The sequence below is a fragment of the Telmatherina bonti genome (assembly GCF_933228915.1).
Source record: "Telmatherina bonti genome assembly, chromosome: 17".
Classification (NCBI taxonomy): Eukaryota; Metazoa; Chordata; class Actinopteri; order Atheriniformes; family Telmatherinidae; genus Telmatherina; species Telmatherina bonti.
The window spans coordinates 33095116-33112763 of NC_136615.1; the positions used below are offsets into that span (position 1 = coordinate 33095116).

Below are 17648 nucleotides of genomic sequence, written 5' to 3' on the forward strand. Positions count from 1 at the left end.
TTATCTATCTGTGCCTGCAGATAATTTGACTTCTGAACAGTCCAGGGACTGTTTCTTGTGAAAAAGCATGTGTAAAGAAGTCATTTCCCTCGGATGTAGTCTGCCTGCAAACCTCCTGGATCCTCATCCGGCTTTGACTTTTTAAGGAGATCCTTTTTTTTTTCCATTTTATTTTGAACCTTCTTGTGAATCTGATTCTGTAGCCTCATGATGGAGAACAAACTCATAGACACCGGTGGCAGGAAGCCGCTGTGTGATGCTCTGTTTTAATAGTTGAGACGTTCAGGGACACTTCATCCAGCAGTTGAAAAGGATGACGGAGGGAATGGAGGATTTCTCTGCAGGGCCAGCTCCCTCTTCTGGAACAGCATCCCCCACTTCTACTCTTGATACGAGACCGGTCCCAGAGGAGAAACCAGAGGAGACAGAGGCAGCTGGTGATGGTGAGGAAGAGGGCGTAAAGGGAATTGCAGAGGGAGGTGCTGGTGGCAACGAAGAGCATGTGGGGGCTTTGGGGATTGTGGCCTTGCAGGGGACCTGCTGCGTGTGCATAGAGATGGAACAGATAAACCACTGCCTGCACTCTGAAAAAATCTGCATTCTGCCCATCCTGGCCTGTCTGCTTAGCTTAGCCCTCTGCACTGCCGGCCTCAAATGGGTCTTTGTGGATAAGATCTTTGAGTATGAGCCCCCCACTCACCCAGAACCTAAACCCATCGGACAGGATCCCATCATCATATCGGTCGACCCCACGCTGGGAATCACTGTGTCAATCCCTCACTCGGCTCCCACCTCCGTCTCTCTGACCACCACCATCGCGATCACGCCGGGACGTCCTGAGGTCATTGTTGAGGAGAAATCTACTGGCGGGCCGTACGTGCCTCAGCCTCCACGAGTGACTTATCCCTCTGTCACACTGAAATACAACGCTGAGCGTCCTACGGCTCCAAAGCAGAACGTCCACCCACAGACGACACAGGAGTTCAACAACATCCTCCAAACTATCTGTGAGTATTCAGCGCTGCTTCACCCAACATAACCCTCAGGGAGTCTGAAGGTTTCCCCTCCTCAAAGTCACAGATTGGTTCATTCTTCTGCCAAGCTGAGAAATGTAAAGTCACTGGTCTTGGCACTGAGCATGTTCTGTCTGAGTTCTGCTGGTTCTGCTGCTACTGCAAGATGCAGGCCGGTTCTATCAGCTGCTTTAAGAAAAGTCAGAAGAGAAAAAATCAGGCTGTGAGTCAGGCGGTGAAGCACACAGGCCCATGACTCAGCCTCCGGACTGCGGCTGCACAGGTAGGTGTAGAGCACAAAACCGTCATGGCGTATGATTATTATTATTAACGTGTTGCTGCTTTAAACATGTAGTCATGTCTTTAGAAGTCCTTTACACTGACGTGCAGAATCAGTGGTCTAAAATCTCTTCTTAGCTTTCACGTTGCTGATCTTTAACGGATCATTTGCTGTGGATGTGTCTGTCATCAGAGGACAGTCCTAGTGTGTGTGTGTGTGTGTGTGTGTGTGTGTGGTGTGTGTGTGAGAGAGTGTGTGTGTGTGCGAAGCTCATTTTTGTTGTATTTTGTCTTTACAGTGATTCACAAACATTGTTGAAAGCTACTTTGAGGTTCTGTCCTGTTCTGAACCATGTTCAGCAGTAACATCATACAGAATTATACTGTGACCATGCTTTATTCATTATTTACACCCTCTGATGTACTATTCTGATCTTTTGTAGCTCTACTAACCTACATCCCTACTGCAGCCAAACCATGCTGCACAGACATCTGCAGCTCTACCAGGAAAGTCACTGAGAGCAAAGAAGCAGGACTCGGAATAACTCCACATGTTCAATAAGACTCCACATAATCATCCAAACGCTCCCTACTTAAAAATGATACATTTACACTATTGTCATGTATGTTTGGTGTTTCACACAGTATTACAGAGAGTTTGCAGTAATATTACTGTACATATATATATATATATATATATATATATATATATGTATAGGGTATACATACCTATATATATAGGTAAAATCCCTATAAATGTAGCTAGGTCACCAGTATGCTACACTGGTGCAGTTTGCCATCAGCTGTGTTCTCTCCAGTCTGTGTGCCAGTACAGGTTTAGTTATCCATAACTCTTCCTCCCTGAAACCAAAGAGCAGACGATACAGTTATATATCATATATCATACATATATCATATATCATATATATATATATATATATATATATATATATATATATATATATATATATATATATATATGTGTGTGTGTGTGTGTGTGTGTGTGTGTGTGTGTGTGTGTGTGTGTGTGTGTGTGTGTAGAGCCTGAGGGGTCTCGTCCGTATCTTAGCTGTCCTTGGAGACGTCTGAGAGTGTTTCTGGGTTCCAATCGCTTCCTGTCTACAGGCCAGTGCTCCCAGTGCTCTCATTACCTCTGGCTGTGTTTCCATTACAGTTACAGCAAAATAAAAGCAATGTTGCTAAAATTTCAACAGAGTAAAATTGCAGTTTGCGGGTGTTTCTGCTAAATGATGTTTAGCAGATCGTCCATAATTCTGGTAAAATTCTGATCCTGCCAGATTCCACTTTTAGGACGGAAATACAAAACATTTTGGAGCAGCTGTCGCGGTTCAACCGCTGTTGCCGTCTTCATCCAGAAGCCATTTTTACCTGAGATGAACCGGTCATGTGACCCTCTATCGGTTCAACCTCATCATTCAGTTCTTGGTGTTTTTCTTGTGTTCCTTCTTCTTGATGTTGCTGTTTGTTCGGGTTCCCTACATCCATCACTGCTGCCTTCTTCTGCAGATTCTCGACCACCATGATGTCTGGCCATCACCAGTCCGTCTCCAGTCCTTCTCCACCATCTCTGGAGGTACACTATGCCAGCCACTTCCTCTCTCTCTCTCTTGCCTCGCTTTAATATTCAGCTGCAACTGATGACCTGAAGCTTCCCTTAGTGATGGTCTGACTGCATCTGTGGAGTCCTGAAGAAAATCCTCAAGGACATACTATCTGCAGATCATCTGACCTGATGGAGATTTGTCCAGAATGGTCTTCCTCAGCCCCCCTGAGTTCTTGATGTTGATGTAAAGATCATTCCAGCATCCATGTGTGAGGCATCGAGTCGTAGGCTGTACAACCCAAGAACTGTAGAGATTTGTAAGTGTGATCTTACAATCTTAGGTGACAGTTCTGTCGATCAGGAGTGTTCTGCTCCTCTGGTGTTACTCCCAATTCCCTCCTGGACCCCATTAACGGACCAAGCCATGTGCCTACTAATCTTATCCTCCATGATCCCTGACAGGAGTATCCTTGCTGGTTATTGGCCAGTAAATGGATGGAATTGGAGATCTCTGGGGATCCTTCGTGATCAGGACTGTCTGACCTTGGATTTATCATTCATGATGGGTTTCATCCTTTAGTTACTGTTTCATTTGTGCTGCTAGGCATCCATGAAGAGGTCAAAGACTTAAAACTCATCTGATAATGATGATAAATCTGTCCTGATTACAGTGTTGTGTTCATGCGGCTGAAGCATGATGTGGTTTTTACAGCTAAATTTCCTCATCACCACACAAACGTCTCCTTTTTAGCTTGATTCTCTGCCTTCTTCCTCTTCGTATGGTTGGTTTCATCACAAAACTTTATGCACATGTTCCATGTCTTATTCTCTGCTTTTTGGATTTCTGTGACAGCGTCACAGCGCCTCTCACAGGCCTGACTGTCATACTGCAGTGGCTTTATATGGACGCACACACTTCTTACAGTGACTCCATCTTTGTGAAAAACTTTAGGATGTAGTCTGAGACGTGCAGTCAACAGGAGCAGAACAATCTTATCCAAATCAAATCATCATCAGCTTCTTCAGCTTTGTTGTCAGCACCGATCAGAAATCCGATAATTATCCGACTTTGATTGAAAGGTTTGCATTCACACAGTGAAAATGCTGTAGTATCAATGAGATGAAAATGCGGAGTATGCACAGATGAAAGCTACCAACAATAAAAAAGCAGAGGAAGAGAAGGAAGGAAGTCTTCCACTTCTGCTTTTACAGACAGAGTTTTGGTTCTAGAGTCCAGAACCTCGGCACTTTCTGATGGCCAGGGATCAAAATAAGCATCCCTGTCAGGAAAAGACCCATTCTGGTCAGAAAAAGGAAGAGGTGCATGTTCTGGTAGAGGTGTTTATGCGCCCCCTGGTTCAATCTGGGGCATATACACCTCTACTGTTTTACATTATTTACTTCTGAGATTTCACCCAGAACCTGATCCTAAATGTTGTGAGTCTGGAAGATGTAGCTTATTTCCAGTCAGAAATATTAAACCATAAGCCCACCTGACTTCTAACACCTGACAATACGACTAAACATTACTCTGAAACAACTCAATTTCTTTTTCTTTTCTTTTATATGTGAACCAGATCACAGGGGATATAATAAGTTATTATTAAAGCCCGGGTGTGAGAGAATTACTCCATCTAGCTGTGCTAATTTAATGCAAACAACCCAGTAGTGTTCTCTGGCGCCTCACCATTTAGCACGTTATTACCACTTCTGAAGCTGCAGAGACTCAAAAATGTGAAAATGTCACCATCTTGCACAAGTTAGAGTCCCATCAGGTCGTGAGGTACAGAACAATACATAATTCTGCTTCGTTATTGAAGCCGATAAGTTACAAGCATGTCCTCCATGTATCTAGTACCAGGCTATCGCTAATAGCTGATGTCGTCATGTGAGATGGTGTGACATCAGCTCCCAGCCCCATTGACAAATCAGCTGAAAACAGGAGGGAAAACTCTGTGAAAATGCATCTGAAAGCAGCTCACGGTGGCCTGCTAGCACAACTTCTGTGAAGAATAACTGCAAACTGCTGCAATAGAGCATTTTCACTGCAGGCTAACTAGCATATTAGCATCTCTGCTGTTTTATACAGCAGTAACAGTAAATGATGCAACTGAGACAGGAGGATAAAGTAACTGCTGGACAACCTGCCCTGTTTCTAACTTAACGCTAAAATAAACTTCACTGTTAGACTGAATGAACTTACCTGTCCAGAAGAAAGCTGCAACCTTAACCTGAGGTCTGAAGTCCCTCATCATTAACTGTCTCCACCTCTAAACGCTACACCCATATACACTCTCCTTTTCACCCGCTTATTATTTCCTTTTTCTTTTCTTGCATGTTTTTTCCTCCCTCTCACGAGGTAAAGAGCATGGAAGCTCCTCCATTCAATGCAAAACAGCACGTTGAATGATCCACGGTCTTGTTTCACAGCCGGAGGAAACTGAATTTAATCACATTATTTATCCGTTTGTCCAGTATCATTTCATCAACTTTTAGACTTTGCAACAACAGGTTTAACAAGAGGAGACTTTGAGTCCAGGCCTGTCGGGGGAACAGTTGGGGTGCCTCTAGCTTTGCGCAAAATAACCTCAGTTATCTATTCATTGAAACTCAGGAAATTTGAAGCCAACCTTTATGTCCCGAAGACACAGTAGAACATCCCCCTTTGCCTTTTTAAGACAACCAACATTCATCTGCATAAAACATAAAAAGAAATATTCCATTTATAAAATACGGCACCAAAGGGTAGTAGATACAAAGTGGAAAGAAGAGGGCCCAGAATAAAGCCCTGTGGCACCCCACGAGTGTGATTAAGACATGAAATCCCAAGAAAAACTTCTTTTGGGCAAACAGGGCTTGAACCAGCAAAGGGCAGAATCTTTTATGCTGATCTCATACCATACCAGACACAGTCATCAGAATTTATGGTCAGTTGTGTCAAAGGCTGCCATCAAATCTCAAAACATCAGAAAAACTGTTTCCCTGGAGTTTGCAGCCATTAAAATGTCATTAAAAATTTTTAAAAGTGCTGTGATGGGAAACAGTGTGTGTGTCTCTTCATATTTTCTGTGAAGAAAAGTTGCTGTGTCATGAAATGAGACACGGCTCTGCTTTCTTACATAAAGCTTCTTCAGACAAAACCAAGTTTATCCTGAACCAACATGTCATCTGATGTTAAAGCCTTTTTCTATGCATGTGCCAAACTCTGACTCTTCTATGGGAAGAAACGTGAGAGGTCCCTTAAATGTGTGGCTGCATATTTCCAGTCTTATGAATAAGTGAAAATCAATAAATGATGCATGACACAAACTGAAACTGGGGCTGTGAAACAGGGAGACTTCCTGTTTTCTGCCCGTACTCCATTTCAAGGTCAGAGAAAGCCAGAAGATAATTGAAGCCCCCTCCCTTTCTGTGTCGCCAGGAAAAACAACCCACTAATACTATCTGTCTGCCAGTGGCTCGCCATCATGATGTTTGTGTTGTGGTCATAACGCAGAGTGATTTATTATCCTGTGTGTGCTAGCTAATCTACAATGATGGTGGCAGTTTTACGAGCAGTGTTTGAGTGTCTCTACTCACTAAATCTCATATATATATATATATATATATATATATATATATATATATATATATATATATATATGTATATATATATATATATATATATATATATATATATATATATATATATATATATATATATTTATACACACAGTAAAATTTGGAGGGTCAGGTCGGGTCCAGTGGTGATAAATACTTGCTGTGTCCTGTTCCCTGAACAAGTCTTTCACGATGTGCGCCCCATGAATCCTGGCCTCCCAATACTCTGGAACAGGGTTTGGACTCAGACCACATGACCACTTCCATTGCTCCATCCTTCCCGTTTTTAACGTGTTAGACAGTTTTTATCCCAGTTTTATTCGTTTATTTATCTCCTAAGATAAAGTTTGTAAAGTTTTCTCTGTTTGATGCTAATTTTCTGTCTTCACTAAGTGTTGTTCCCATGAACGTAGACTCAGCTATACAGACAGCTAAAAACTCTCCTAACCAAACTCCAAGGTGTAGTCCAATGTGTTAAGTTGAATGATGTGTTGTTCTTTCTTTGCTTTATAATAAGCAAACGAGGTGGGAAGACAGGTCTTACTCTGTTTATTTTCTGGCTTGTATATTTAGCTTACATAGTGCAATTTGTTCACCTGGATTGCTACTACCAGAAGAACCCCTCAGCACCCCCTTTACTGTGGCATGCTGGGTAGTGTAGTTTGTATCTAACAATGCTCATAATGTCACGAATGGTTTAATCAGGATAAGTGTGAAACTGTTGACAAGAGCAGAAATAAAATGTTGCATGACTTTACAACAGTTTTTCTGGATAACAACTCTTGAAATAAAGTATCAGATCAAACATGCTGACTTAATATTCAACATCATCAAAAGGCACATGCCATGTGACTTAAATGAACCACAATTAGCTTAAGTTACACATTTCCTGAAGTTAGGTGTAAATCACAGAATTCTTCACTTCCAAACAAATATTCTAACTAACACGTTGTTTCAATGATAATGAACAACATTACTCACAGACAACGCCACTTCTCCACCTGTAAAGGCTTGGATGGCAACAGATGTGCACATAGCTGCCCATTGCTAGAAAATGGATTTGGTGGTTCATTGTTTCTTTTTTCTTTTAATTTATGTTTTTTCTTTGTGAAATGTCAATACAAGAAATAAAGTTGATAGAAAATGGAGCTCAGAAGGAAGTGACCTAAAGGAAAGTGACCTCACTTCCTGCCTTGCTCAAGTTAAGAAAAATGAAATACAAAAAACACCACTAGGGGGCGATAACTGAAGAAAACAAAAGATCTGATTCAATCACACTGATCCTTCCTGAACAGACTAACATCAGTTCCACGACCACATGATGTGTCTTGAAACATACTTGTTTAAGAAATAAGAAGCTGATCGGGTTTAACAACTTGTTGCAGTTGAAGGATAATCACCGATGCAGGAATTATCCAATAGGAGGCCTCTTTGTTAAATCCAGGTGGCGACTTTTTCTTTTGGCTTGGCCGTGTAATTACTCATCTGAGGTTGAATAACTTTACATACACACGCTTGTTCTCACACCACTTCTGACAACCTCTCCTTCATTTAGAAACAAACCATAAACACCAGTAAACACCCTGCTGGGCTTTAACGTTTCCAGCTTTTTTATGTTGATCCAGATTAGCTGTGAAATGTTGCTGCTTGTAAGAAGCTGCAGTTCCATCAGTGCATCTCTTCACACATATATGTGATGCTTTATAAATGTCTTCTGGTTAAAGCTTGTCAGTAAACATAAAAAGTAAGAATACATGCATTCGGTTTGTCTGTGTGTCTGTCTAACTGAAAACTCATGGATGGACTTTGATCAAGATTTCAGGCAATCTCAGACACGAAATGAGGAACAAGTGATTCGATTTTGGGGGTGATCCGGATAACCACCTGGATCCTGGAATTTTTAAAGTGTTCTTTACTGAGATAGGGATCATTTTGCCATCAGAGCTTCTAACTGATGGCAACTCTTCTCATGTTTCTAAAATATAATGCCCACAAAGTGGTAAAAAAAAAAGAAAAGTCACAATGGCTCTCTGAGTGCTTTTAGTATTTCCTGCACATATTGGACTACACAACACACAAAGCATGTTGCTATTTGTTTATTGTTTGTCATGCACATGAACTCAGTGACTCAGTCACATGTTGGGTGAAGGTGCATGTTTGTTTATGTACACAGATAACATACCACTGATGAAACAATGAGCTTTTCTCGGTTTTTAGCCAGAAAAATAACCCATGTTGCAAACATTCCAGCTGTTTTGGTCTTCATAGTAGAAAGAAATTAATCAATATTACGTTATCCAGTGTGATGGGTTGTCACTTTATGTTGTCATCCTGAATTACAAACTGTTGCATTTTATTTTAGCTATAAAGCTTAGATCAGGTTTCCAATGGGCATTGAATGTGGCTTACATATATCTCCAAAGTAACTTTAGAACATTTGTTTCCAAACACTCATCACTGGGATGAGCAAACTTTTCACTGCACAAAGGTGCAAAACATGAGAACTGAGCACAAACAAACCACAGTCTGACATGTTTAAAGGTTTATGAATGCAGACAAAATGCCTGACATCTTCAATGACACCAACAAACTGATGCAGGGTCCTGAATCAAACATGAGGCCTTTTAAAGACATTCTTGATGCAGAGACTGGAGGACAGTCAGAAAAATGTCAAACAAAGAGCTGGAACAGCTCAAGCTCTAGATAAAGATGTCTGGAGAGCACATGTGCACCATGCACCTTGACATCAGCAATGTGTGCATGCTTCTGCAGAAACCTTTAGTCATAGAGGTTCACAGTTATGAAATGTTTCAGAAGATCGTTTTTCTTTTTTATTATTTCACAGATTTTACTGTATTTGCAGTGAAACATTGTGTTTAGTGGTAATACATAGTTGGCTATGTGATGGACTGACAACCTGCTAATCTTTAAGCTAGCTGATGCTGGGTCAAGTGAAGGAAGCTAACCCTGAAACTAGCTCCTGCTGGGTAAAATAAAGGAAGCTAACCATGAAGCTATCTGCTGCTGGCTAAATAGAAGGAGCTAAACCTGAAGCTAGCTGATGCTGGGTCAAGTGAAGGAGCTAACCCTGAAACTAGCTCCTGCTGGGTAAAGTAAAGGAAGCTAACAATGAAGCTATCTGCTGCTGGCTAAATAGAAGGAGCTAAACCTGAAGCTAGCTGTTGCTGGGTCAAGTGAAGGAGCTAAACCTGAAGCTAGCTGCTGCTGGGTCAATACATACATACATATATATATATATATATATATATATATATATATATATATATATATATATATATATATATATATATATATATATATATATATATATATATATATATATATATATATATAAGAATCCATAAGAAAAAGACCAGTTTGGTGCTTTGTGGTGTTCAGCACCCCATGTTGTGCAGTAAAACTGTGTAATGCACAGGTCCTAGTTGATTCATTATGTATCGTGGTGCCTGGGAATTCAGGGAAAAATACTTGAAAAGACTAAAGAATAAAAAAAACCTTGGTGACCTATGACATCACCGGTGTAAAACATTTTTACACTTTATCCTGAATTACTTGACTAGTTACTAAACTGGAATGACAAGACATAAATGACATTTGCCTTTGATTTATGTAATGTAATTATCATTTCTGTCTTTCTGCAGCTACTACCAGCACCTCCACCACAACCAAGACCTCGAGTCACATAACGCGTTGTTCCGACAGCCAGAAGAAATACTGTGTCAATGGAGGAGAGTGCTTCACCCTTGAAGTCATGCCAGGAAGTACAAAGTTTCTATGCAGGTATGAAACAGATTCATTGATGTGCATTTATGTGACTGAATGCCATATCATCTCACACTACAGCAGTGTCTGATTTCAGCAGTGAAGATAGTTGCATTAGAGTCTAAATATGGGTCTTACAGCAAACAGAAAGGTTGTTTATTCAGACAGACTGTCGGAAAACGAAGAAACAAAGATGTGAACATTTACCATAAATCCTAACCAGGAACATTGCTGGAAATATCTGAAAGTTTCTAGACTTCAACCTTTTCATCCCAAAGATGTCGACTCCAAAATCGGATTTATTGGGAATAACTTCTTCTTAATCCAGTTGGTATTAACCTCTAAAAGCATGAAATATAAAGAATACATGTATTTACATTTTTATTGTTTAAACTTTTAATGGGTTGACTGGCGACCTGTCCAGGTGTATATATTTTTCACTTTCTTTATATATCTTTATATATATCTATATCTACACATTTTTCACTTTCTTTTATTATTATTTGTAATATAATCAAATTATTTCCTATAGCCTGTAGTGTTATAAATTTGAAACTGTTGGCATGGATTGCTTTTCATAGCTAAATAAAAAATGGTTAAACAGTGCCTCCTCCTGGCCAGGTAGAGGAGCTGCACAACAGATACCTGCGCTGTACGCTCGAGGCCGTAGACTCAGTCCTGCTCTGCCTTTTTCCCTCATATCATCACAACAATGTGTTTGTTCACGCATACACAGTCTGTTCCTTCATATAAAATCATTTAGGTAAAAAGGCAGATGACTACGCTGCCTTTTTACGTTACAGGACTACGTATGTTCACAAAGAATCAGTGAATCGATGCTTCGCTCATAAACTTGGCTGACGTTCTCACAGGGGGATGACCCAGCTATAGAGGCTTAAACAATTTTCACGTCTTTCTCATGAGGAAAAACATCAACATACGCTGCTGGTTGTGATGACATACAAATTTAAATAGAATGGGGACTGCTACCGAATCTTTTAACTAGTTTTGCAAGTTTTCAATGTTGTCTTACCATCTTGATGTGTCAGATTAAGCAGAAACTTACCTCATGTGTAGGCAACTGGCCCAGTTTGCGACTGTCTGCCTGCTGAACACTAGAGCTCACGACACGTGCCTGGAGGATGGGGACCTATTTTTCTACGCAATGTAGACGTTTTTGGAAAATTATGTAAAAAAAATTCCAAAAAGTTACCATTTTCCAGCTTTATGATGGTCCCAGTGCTTCCTAGGTTCTGGTCTGGCAGCTTACTGCTCCCAGTGTGTAACTAAGATGGGTTAAACGTAAAAAAGTAATTTTCCACCTGGGATCAATGAAGTAAGGAAAGAAAATAATACATTTACTATTATATTTAAAAGCATTTCTTGGTTCTTTACTTTTGAAGTCAATGTTATCAAGAGCCATTGTGGAACGTCCAAAGAGCCACTCGCGGCCCCAGAGACGTTTGCGGAGCCCTGACCTACACACTCACGTCTGATGCTCATCCCACAAATGCTTTTTCCCTCCACATGTGGCTCCATTTAAAAGGAAAATGAACAGACTTTCCATTAGTAGAAGATTTATTACCAAGAAGCAGTAGCGTTATCATAGAGAGAGGCCTCAGTGCAAACATTGTTTTTACGCCCCCATCCTCTAAAGACATGCACACGCTTGTGCACACTGCACACACTTAACCATAGACACACACACCCATTTGAGAGAACCGCTGTCATCACATGAACGTTACAGGTGACTGGACACACACTCCTCCTGCAAACCTTTCAGCAGCATGAACAGCAGCTGAAGCTTCACATCAACGCTTCCATGCAATCACACAGACGTCTTAATCCTTCTTTACTGTGTTTCTTCATTAAATGCATCTCAGGACCACCTTTTTCACAAACTGGTGTTTTTGTTCAATCATCCCAAATCAGTGAGAAAGAGAACAAGTGAACTTCAGGAGTGTGTGTAACAGATCATGTCAGATTAAGATGTCTCGTTTTCTAAAGAGGAAACACGGAATAAACCCAGACAAGGATTACAGATAGTAGGTGCAAAGTATGTTGTCATACATGTAAATCCCAATAAAAAGAAGTGCATTTTATGGGAGTTGCATTCAGCAGACATCTGCTGCTCAGGTCCGAGATGCTGCTGCATTTGTGGAGCTAGCAGGCAAGCTAACGCTAGCCTCCGGTGGGACAATAGCGCTAGCCTGGTCTGTCTGGCTGTCTGTAACAACTTGTCTAATTTGGTCATTTTAGCTTTACCCTGATCCTGCTTCTTTCTTTCCTTCCTAATTTGTGTGCTGCTTTTTCATTTTCCACCTTGCATACCTGCCACCTAGCATTACTGTTCTTACCCGGCCCGAGCTATTCCATTCACAGAAACAGGAGCCTGCGGAAACTGACCTCTGGCTAAGTCCCTCAGAGTGTGTATATCCATCTCACACTTTGACAGTCTCTGCGTAGGTGCCAAGCAGCAACCTCCAGCTGTTAAAAGTGAAGCCTATGCAGGAGTGCATAAAACTGCAGTTCCCGCTTCATCCACTAGGGGCTCAAAACAGAGCAAATTCCCATAGACTCCCATTTTAAAAGACCAACATGTTTACAGCCTGGTACAAAAAACAGTTTAGGTTTAATAGTTCAGGTTTACCTTCATGACAACTAAGGGCGGGGGAGAATTTTTTTTCAATGAACTCATCCTTGCAAATTTTATTTAATCTTGAAGTTCTGCATAATTAGGGGTGTGTCCTTTGTATTGACAGCTTTAGCCTGGCTACCTCTGTTAGCTGGTTAGCTCCCGTTAGCTTATCTAAGGTCTGGGTTAGCTCTTGCCCACAGGCAACTTGGAGCTTAATTATTCAGGGATTATTTAGCATACCGTCTATAATGGGTGTCCATTGAAACACATTAGAAATGCCAGATTTGTTGGGTTTTTAGCATTTTTTGCACTTTTGTGATATAAAAATTATACATTGGTGTGCATTAGGTGAATGCATCTCAGACACAAGATATTCTGAGAGGCTGGGCGATGGAGTGTATTATACTCTCCCTACACCTCACAGATAGCTGCTTCTTTTTCTTCATGAGCCCTTGACATGAAGCAAAGTTAGAACAAAGACATATTTACTGACTGTCTGAGCAAAGTCAACATGATTTAGAACTAAACGTATCTGTAATTTCACCAGCAGGTAGCAAAACACAGACATTAAGACATGAGAACAGTAGCTGCATTGCTATTATTCCGAGAATTGAGCAAAAACTAAATACCGCAATAAAAAAAAAGCTGATAATGGAAACATCTGAATCTCAAATAATTTCTCAAAAATCACTATACAGTTTTTATGCTCCCATGAGGTGATTTTTCAGACCTGTCCACATAGGAGTATATCGCAAAACTTTTTTGTCATGTTTGTCACCAGATGTGATGTAGGAAGTCACATGACCAGTTCATTTCAAGTAAACATGGCCGCCTTTCATTTTCTGATGAGGACAGCTGCAACAGCAGTCGAGAAACTGAAACAGCTGCTCCAAAACGCAACATGTTGCGTATCTCCGTCCTCCTTCCTACAGGACCAGATTTTACCAGAGTTACGGCTTGTTTACTAAACCCCACTCAGTGGAAACACCTGCAAACAGCAGTTCTCCTGTGTTCAAATTTTTAAAATATTTATCTTATTTAGCAAAAACTGTAACGGAAACGCTGCTAGCTTGTCTCAAAGTAAACTGAGGTGTTGCAGGAGAAGGCAACCCTGCAGATGACGGACAGCGGAGGTGGAGGTTTGGTCTGAACAACCATTGACAGTCAACTCATGTTTCTTCTCAGCCCAGTGAGTGGAATCTCCCAACCTGGAGTGGCTAGTCCCTCCAAAGCTCTCCATCTCTAGTAGATCCAGGACGGACAGCCATCTTCTCAGAGCAGTTTAGAATGGAAACGACTGAAAAACATGGTCAACAAGAAGCATTACTGTAACCAAGAAGAGAGACACAGATTAGCATCTTAAGGCAGCGTAGCTAAGAGATGGCTATCCACCACTAACTATGAGTTTTATCAAAAACTAAGTTTATAAGCTTAATCCTTAAGGTAGACAGGGTTTGTTCTTCCTTTCTGGTCCTAGAAACCTCTTTTATATACAGCATATCCTGGTCCAGAATAACTCCAGGGCTCCTCACTGTAACCCTGGACACCAATAATACCATCCAGAGTGATTCCATAGCCAGACGAAGGCAAGAACCTCAATCTGTCAGAGTTCAGAAGGAGAAAATCCAGCCATCCAGGTCTTAGTGGATGATTGACCAGTTTTAACAGGCTTCATGGAGAAGTATACCTGAGTAAATTTATACCATGCTGTCTCATAATAATACCAGAGAGAAGTATGTACAATCAGAACAGTTTTGGGCCAAGTTAGTCTTTCTCAGTACAGGTCCTCAGGACCCCCTGCCCTGCATGTTTTCTAGCAGGGGTGCCCAAGTCCAGTCCTCAAGACCTACCATCCTGCAACCTTTAGATCAGGGTTAGGCAACTCTGGTCGTCGAGTGCCACAGTCCTGCAAATGTTAGGAGTTTCCCTGCTGCAACACACCCGATTCAAATCATTGGCTAATTAGCAGACTTGTGTAGAGTTTGATGTCAAGCTCTGCTGATCAGGTCTGATGTGTTCCAGGTGTGTTGCAGCAGAGAAACTCCTAACAATTGCAGGACCGTGGCACTCGAGGACCAGAGTTGCCTACCCCTGCTTTAGATGCAACCCCTTTCCAGCACAGCTGAGTCAAATAGCTGAATTCCTCTTCTGCATGTCATTCAGCTCTGCAGAGGCCTGCTAACGAGACACTTATTGGATTCAGGTGTGTTGGAGAAGGCTTGCACCTAAAAACAGCAGGATGGTAGATCTCCAGGACCGGACTTGGGCACCCCTGCTTTAAAGGAAACCCTACTTTAACAAACCTGAATGCCATAAAACACTTGTTAACTGCATAGAACCTCTTCTGACTCAGGTGTTTTGGAGGAGGAACATGTGTATGACATGCTCCATATGGGGTCCAGGGGACTTGGATTGACAAGCACTGTTCCAAGTCCACGATTTTGTCACCATCCCATCATTTAATCATTTAGACCAGTCGTTTTCAATCTGGGGATCGCCAGATAAAGTCCAGACCTGACAATATATTTTCGATGGGGGTAATGGCTCAGAAAGTAGGAGACAGGTCTGAATTCAGACTTTAACTCTAGTTTTCTTCTGTGTTTCTAAAAACGTTTCCAAAACAACCCCTAACCTCACACATGCCCCAACTAGAGGCAGGTTGGTTTTTTTTTAACCACCTGTTTTACTTCCAGAAACTCAGAAATTAACTGAAAATTAACAGTGAGGAACTATTTCCAACCACTAGACCTTCTCTGATTTCCGCCCACAATAAAACCCATGTGGACCACGTCCAAAACGTCCGTGCGTCCCCTCATGTTGTCTGATTGTGGGACGTCTTTACCAGTCTGCTGTGTTTTCTAATGTCTTTCTTTCAGTGTTTTGTCGTTCAGTGTTCATGTCCTGTGTGTAACATGTAGGTGCTCTTTTTCTCTTTTCCCTTCTATCCATCAACCAGGTGCTTGGCAGGATTCACTGGGCACCGGTGTGAACAAGCTGTGCTTAAGAAAGTCTCAGACCCAAAACGTATGTGAACACAGCTGTATCCAATCCCACATGTCATTGCTGGTGTTTCACCCATGTCATGTTTTCTCCAATAAATGGTGGAGAAATCCATGTTTTCCTGGCGTTCTGCGATTAAATCTGACTGTTGCTTTAAGACAGAGTGCAGCCGAGTGAAACAGGGTTTAGGAGCGGAGCACGCTCGTCTCCGCAGAGTGGTGCACTGAATTTTGCATGTACTTCACATTTCATCACATGCCATCCATGTTGTCCCGAGCAGTAAACCATTACCTTAAAGGCTTTGTCTTTTATGGATTTAAGACAAAGCACCTTTTCTCAACTCAGATTAACAGCCATTCCCTCTTTAACCTCATGTACAGGATTACATCGCTCATAATGTTCAGACTAACCCTGAGTGGTTTCATCATATGTACATGCAAATTTCAGTCTGTTGCAAATAGAGAAACTCAAACCAGTTGCAAAACAGAACCACTTATTTAATCCGTACATTGGAAAGATGAAGGTAATTATTTTAACTCAGACATACTGGCCTCATCCTTCAACACCAGTGATGACTGTTGTGGGTTTTCCACAGCTCTGTGTAAACTCACTCCTTTTCTTCTTCTCTGTTTTTCTGTTTCTTCCAGGTGTCCAAATGAATTTACTGGTGATCGCTGCCAAAACTATGTAATGGCCAGCTTTTACAGTACGTCTCTTTCCCTTCTCTTTTCTAAGATCTGTGACAGATCCAGTACAGTCTGGGAGATGTTAAAGGAAATTCATTCCTGTTTTTGAAGTGGTAAAATCCCAAACTTTTAGTCTGTATATAGATTTAAAAAGCCATTTTATTATAGACCTTTTATTAATTCTGGATAGGGCATCAGTTGCATTCATTTAGGTTTCTATCTGTGTCTGAAAGAACCAAACAAACAATTATGAGTCACTTTATCCAGACTTCTTCAGGATCAAACTGGGTTTCACTGAATGTGATGAGTCAGAGTGAACAATTAACTGTTTTTATATTAAAACCGAACTGAAACCCGTAATGGGAGGAAGATAAGTCAGTAAATACACAACACAAGGCCATGGGAAATAAGATCGTGGATAATAAACTATTTAATGTTCTGACTTGGAAGAAAAAGATTAAAATGAGCTGCTATATCACATCAACTCTTAAACAACTTAACTTCATTAATTAAAGAAATAATAGTTTGTTGCAGACATTCATACATTTCCACAAATAAACATGCAAAACATGAGCAGAACAATGCATATTATGCAAAATAGTTACATATTAACCTTTTATTGAGATTCAATAAAAAAAAAACACATTTGATCCTCAGGACAAGAAATTTCGCCTTAAAATTTCACTCCAGTAAAAGCATTTTATAGCATTTTCTTTTTACTTTATATGTCTAATTCTTCCAATGTCAGCCTAAAATATGTATATATTAGATTATAGTGTATTACTTATACATTTAAACACTTTACAGGGAAGTTTGTTTAGAAAATTACACTTTTTTCAATGAAGAAAAGCTAAAATAATTCCCAGACAAAGCTTTGCATGCTTTGAAATTAAATACTTGCACAATCTGAAGGCCAAATATAAAAATGAAAAAGGAAGAATAGCAAAACAAAACAAAGGAATACATCAGTTTATGTTAAGGTAAATGCGACATAAAAAAGGGCCTTTATTACGGTTTTTCAATCTGCATTTTTATTCTACTGATCAGATGTGTGTTTTTGTGCCATTTAAATTTAATTCAAGAAC

The 17648-nt window shown here is 40.7% G+C and overlaps 1 protein-coding gene across 1 annotated transcript in view; it reads left to right on the top strand.

Moving 5' to 3' along the window:
• Positions 1 to 325: 325 nt before the first annotated feature.
• nrg1 (neuregulin 1) overlaps positions 326 to 17648 on the top strand; it is a gene marked incomplete at both ends in the record, with an annotated part of 37935 nt that continues 20612 nt past the window's right edge. The window contains 3 exons of the mRNA XM_079256404.1: positions 326 to 1007; positions 10119 to 10257; positions 16525 to 16583. Coding sequence (XP_079112530.1) covers positions 326 to 1007; positions 10119 to 10257; positions 16525 to 16583 — 880 coding nt within the window. The remainder of the gene's footprint in view (positions 1008 to 10118; positions 10258 to 16524; positions 16584 to 17648) is intronic.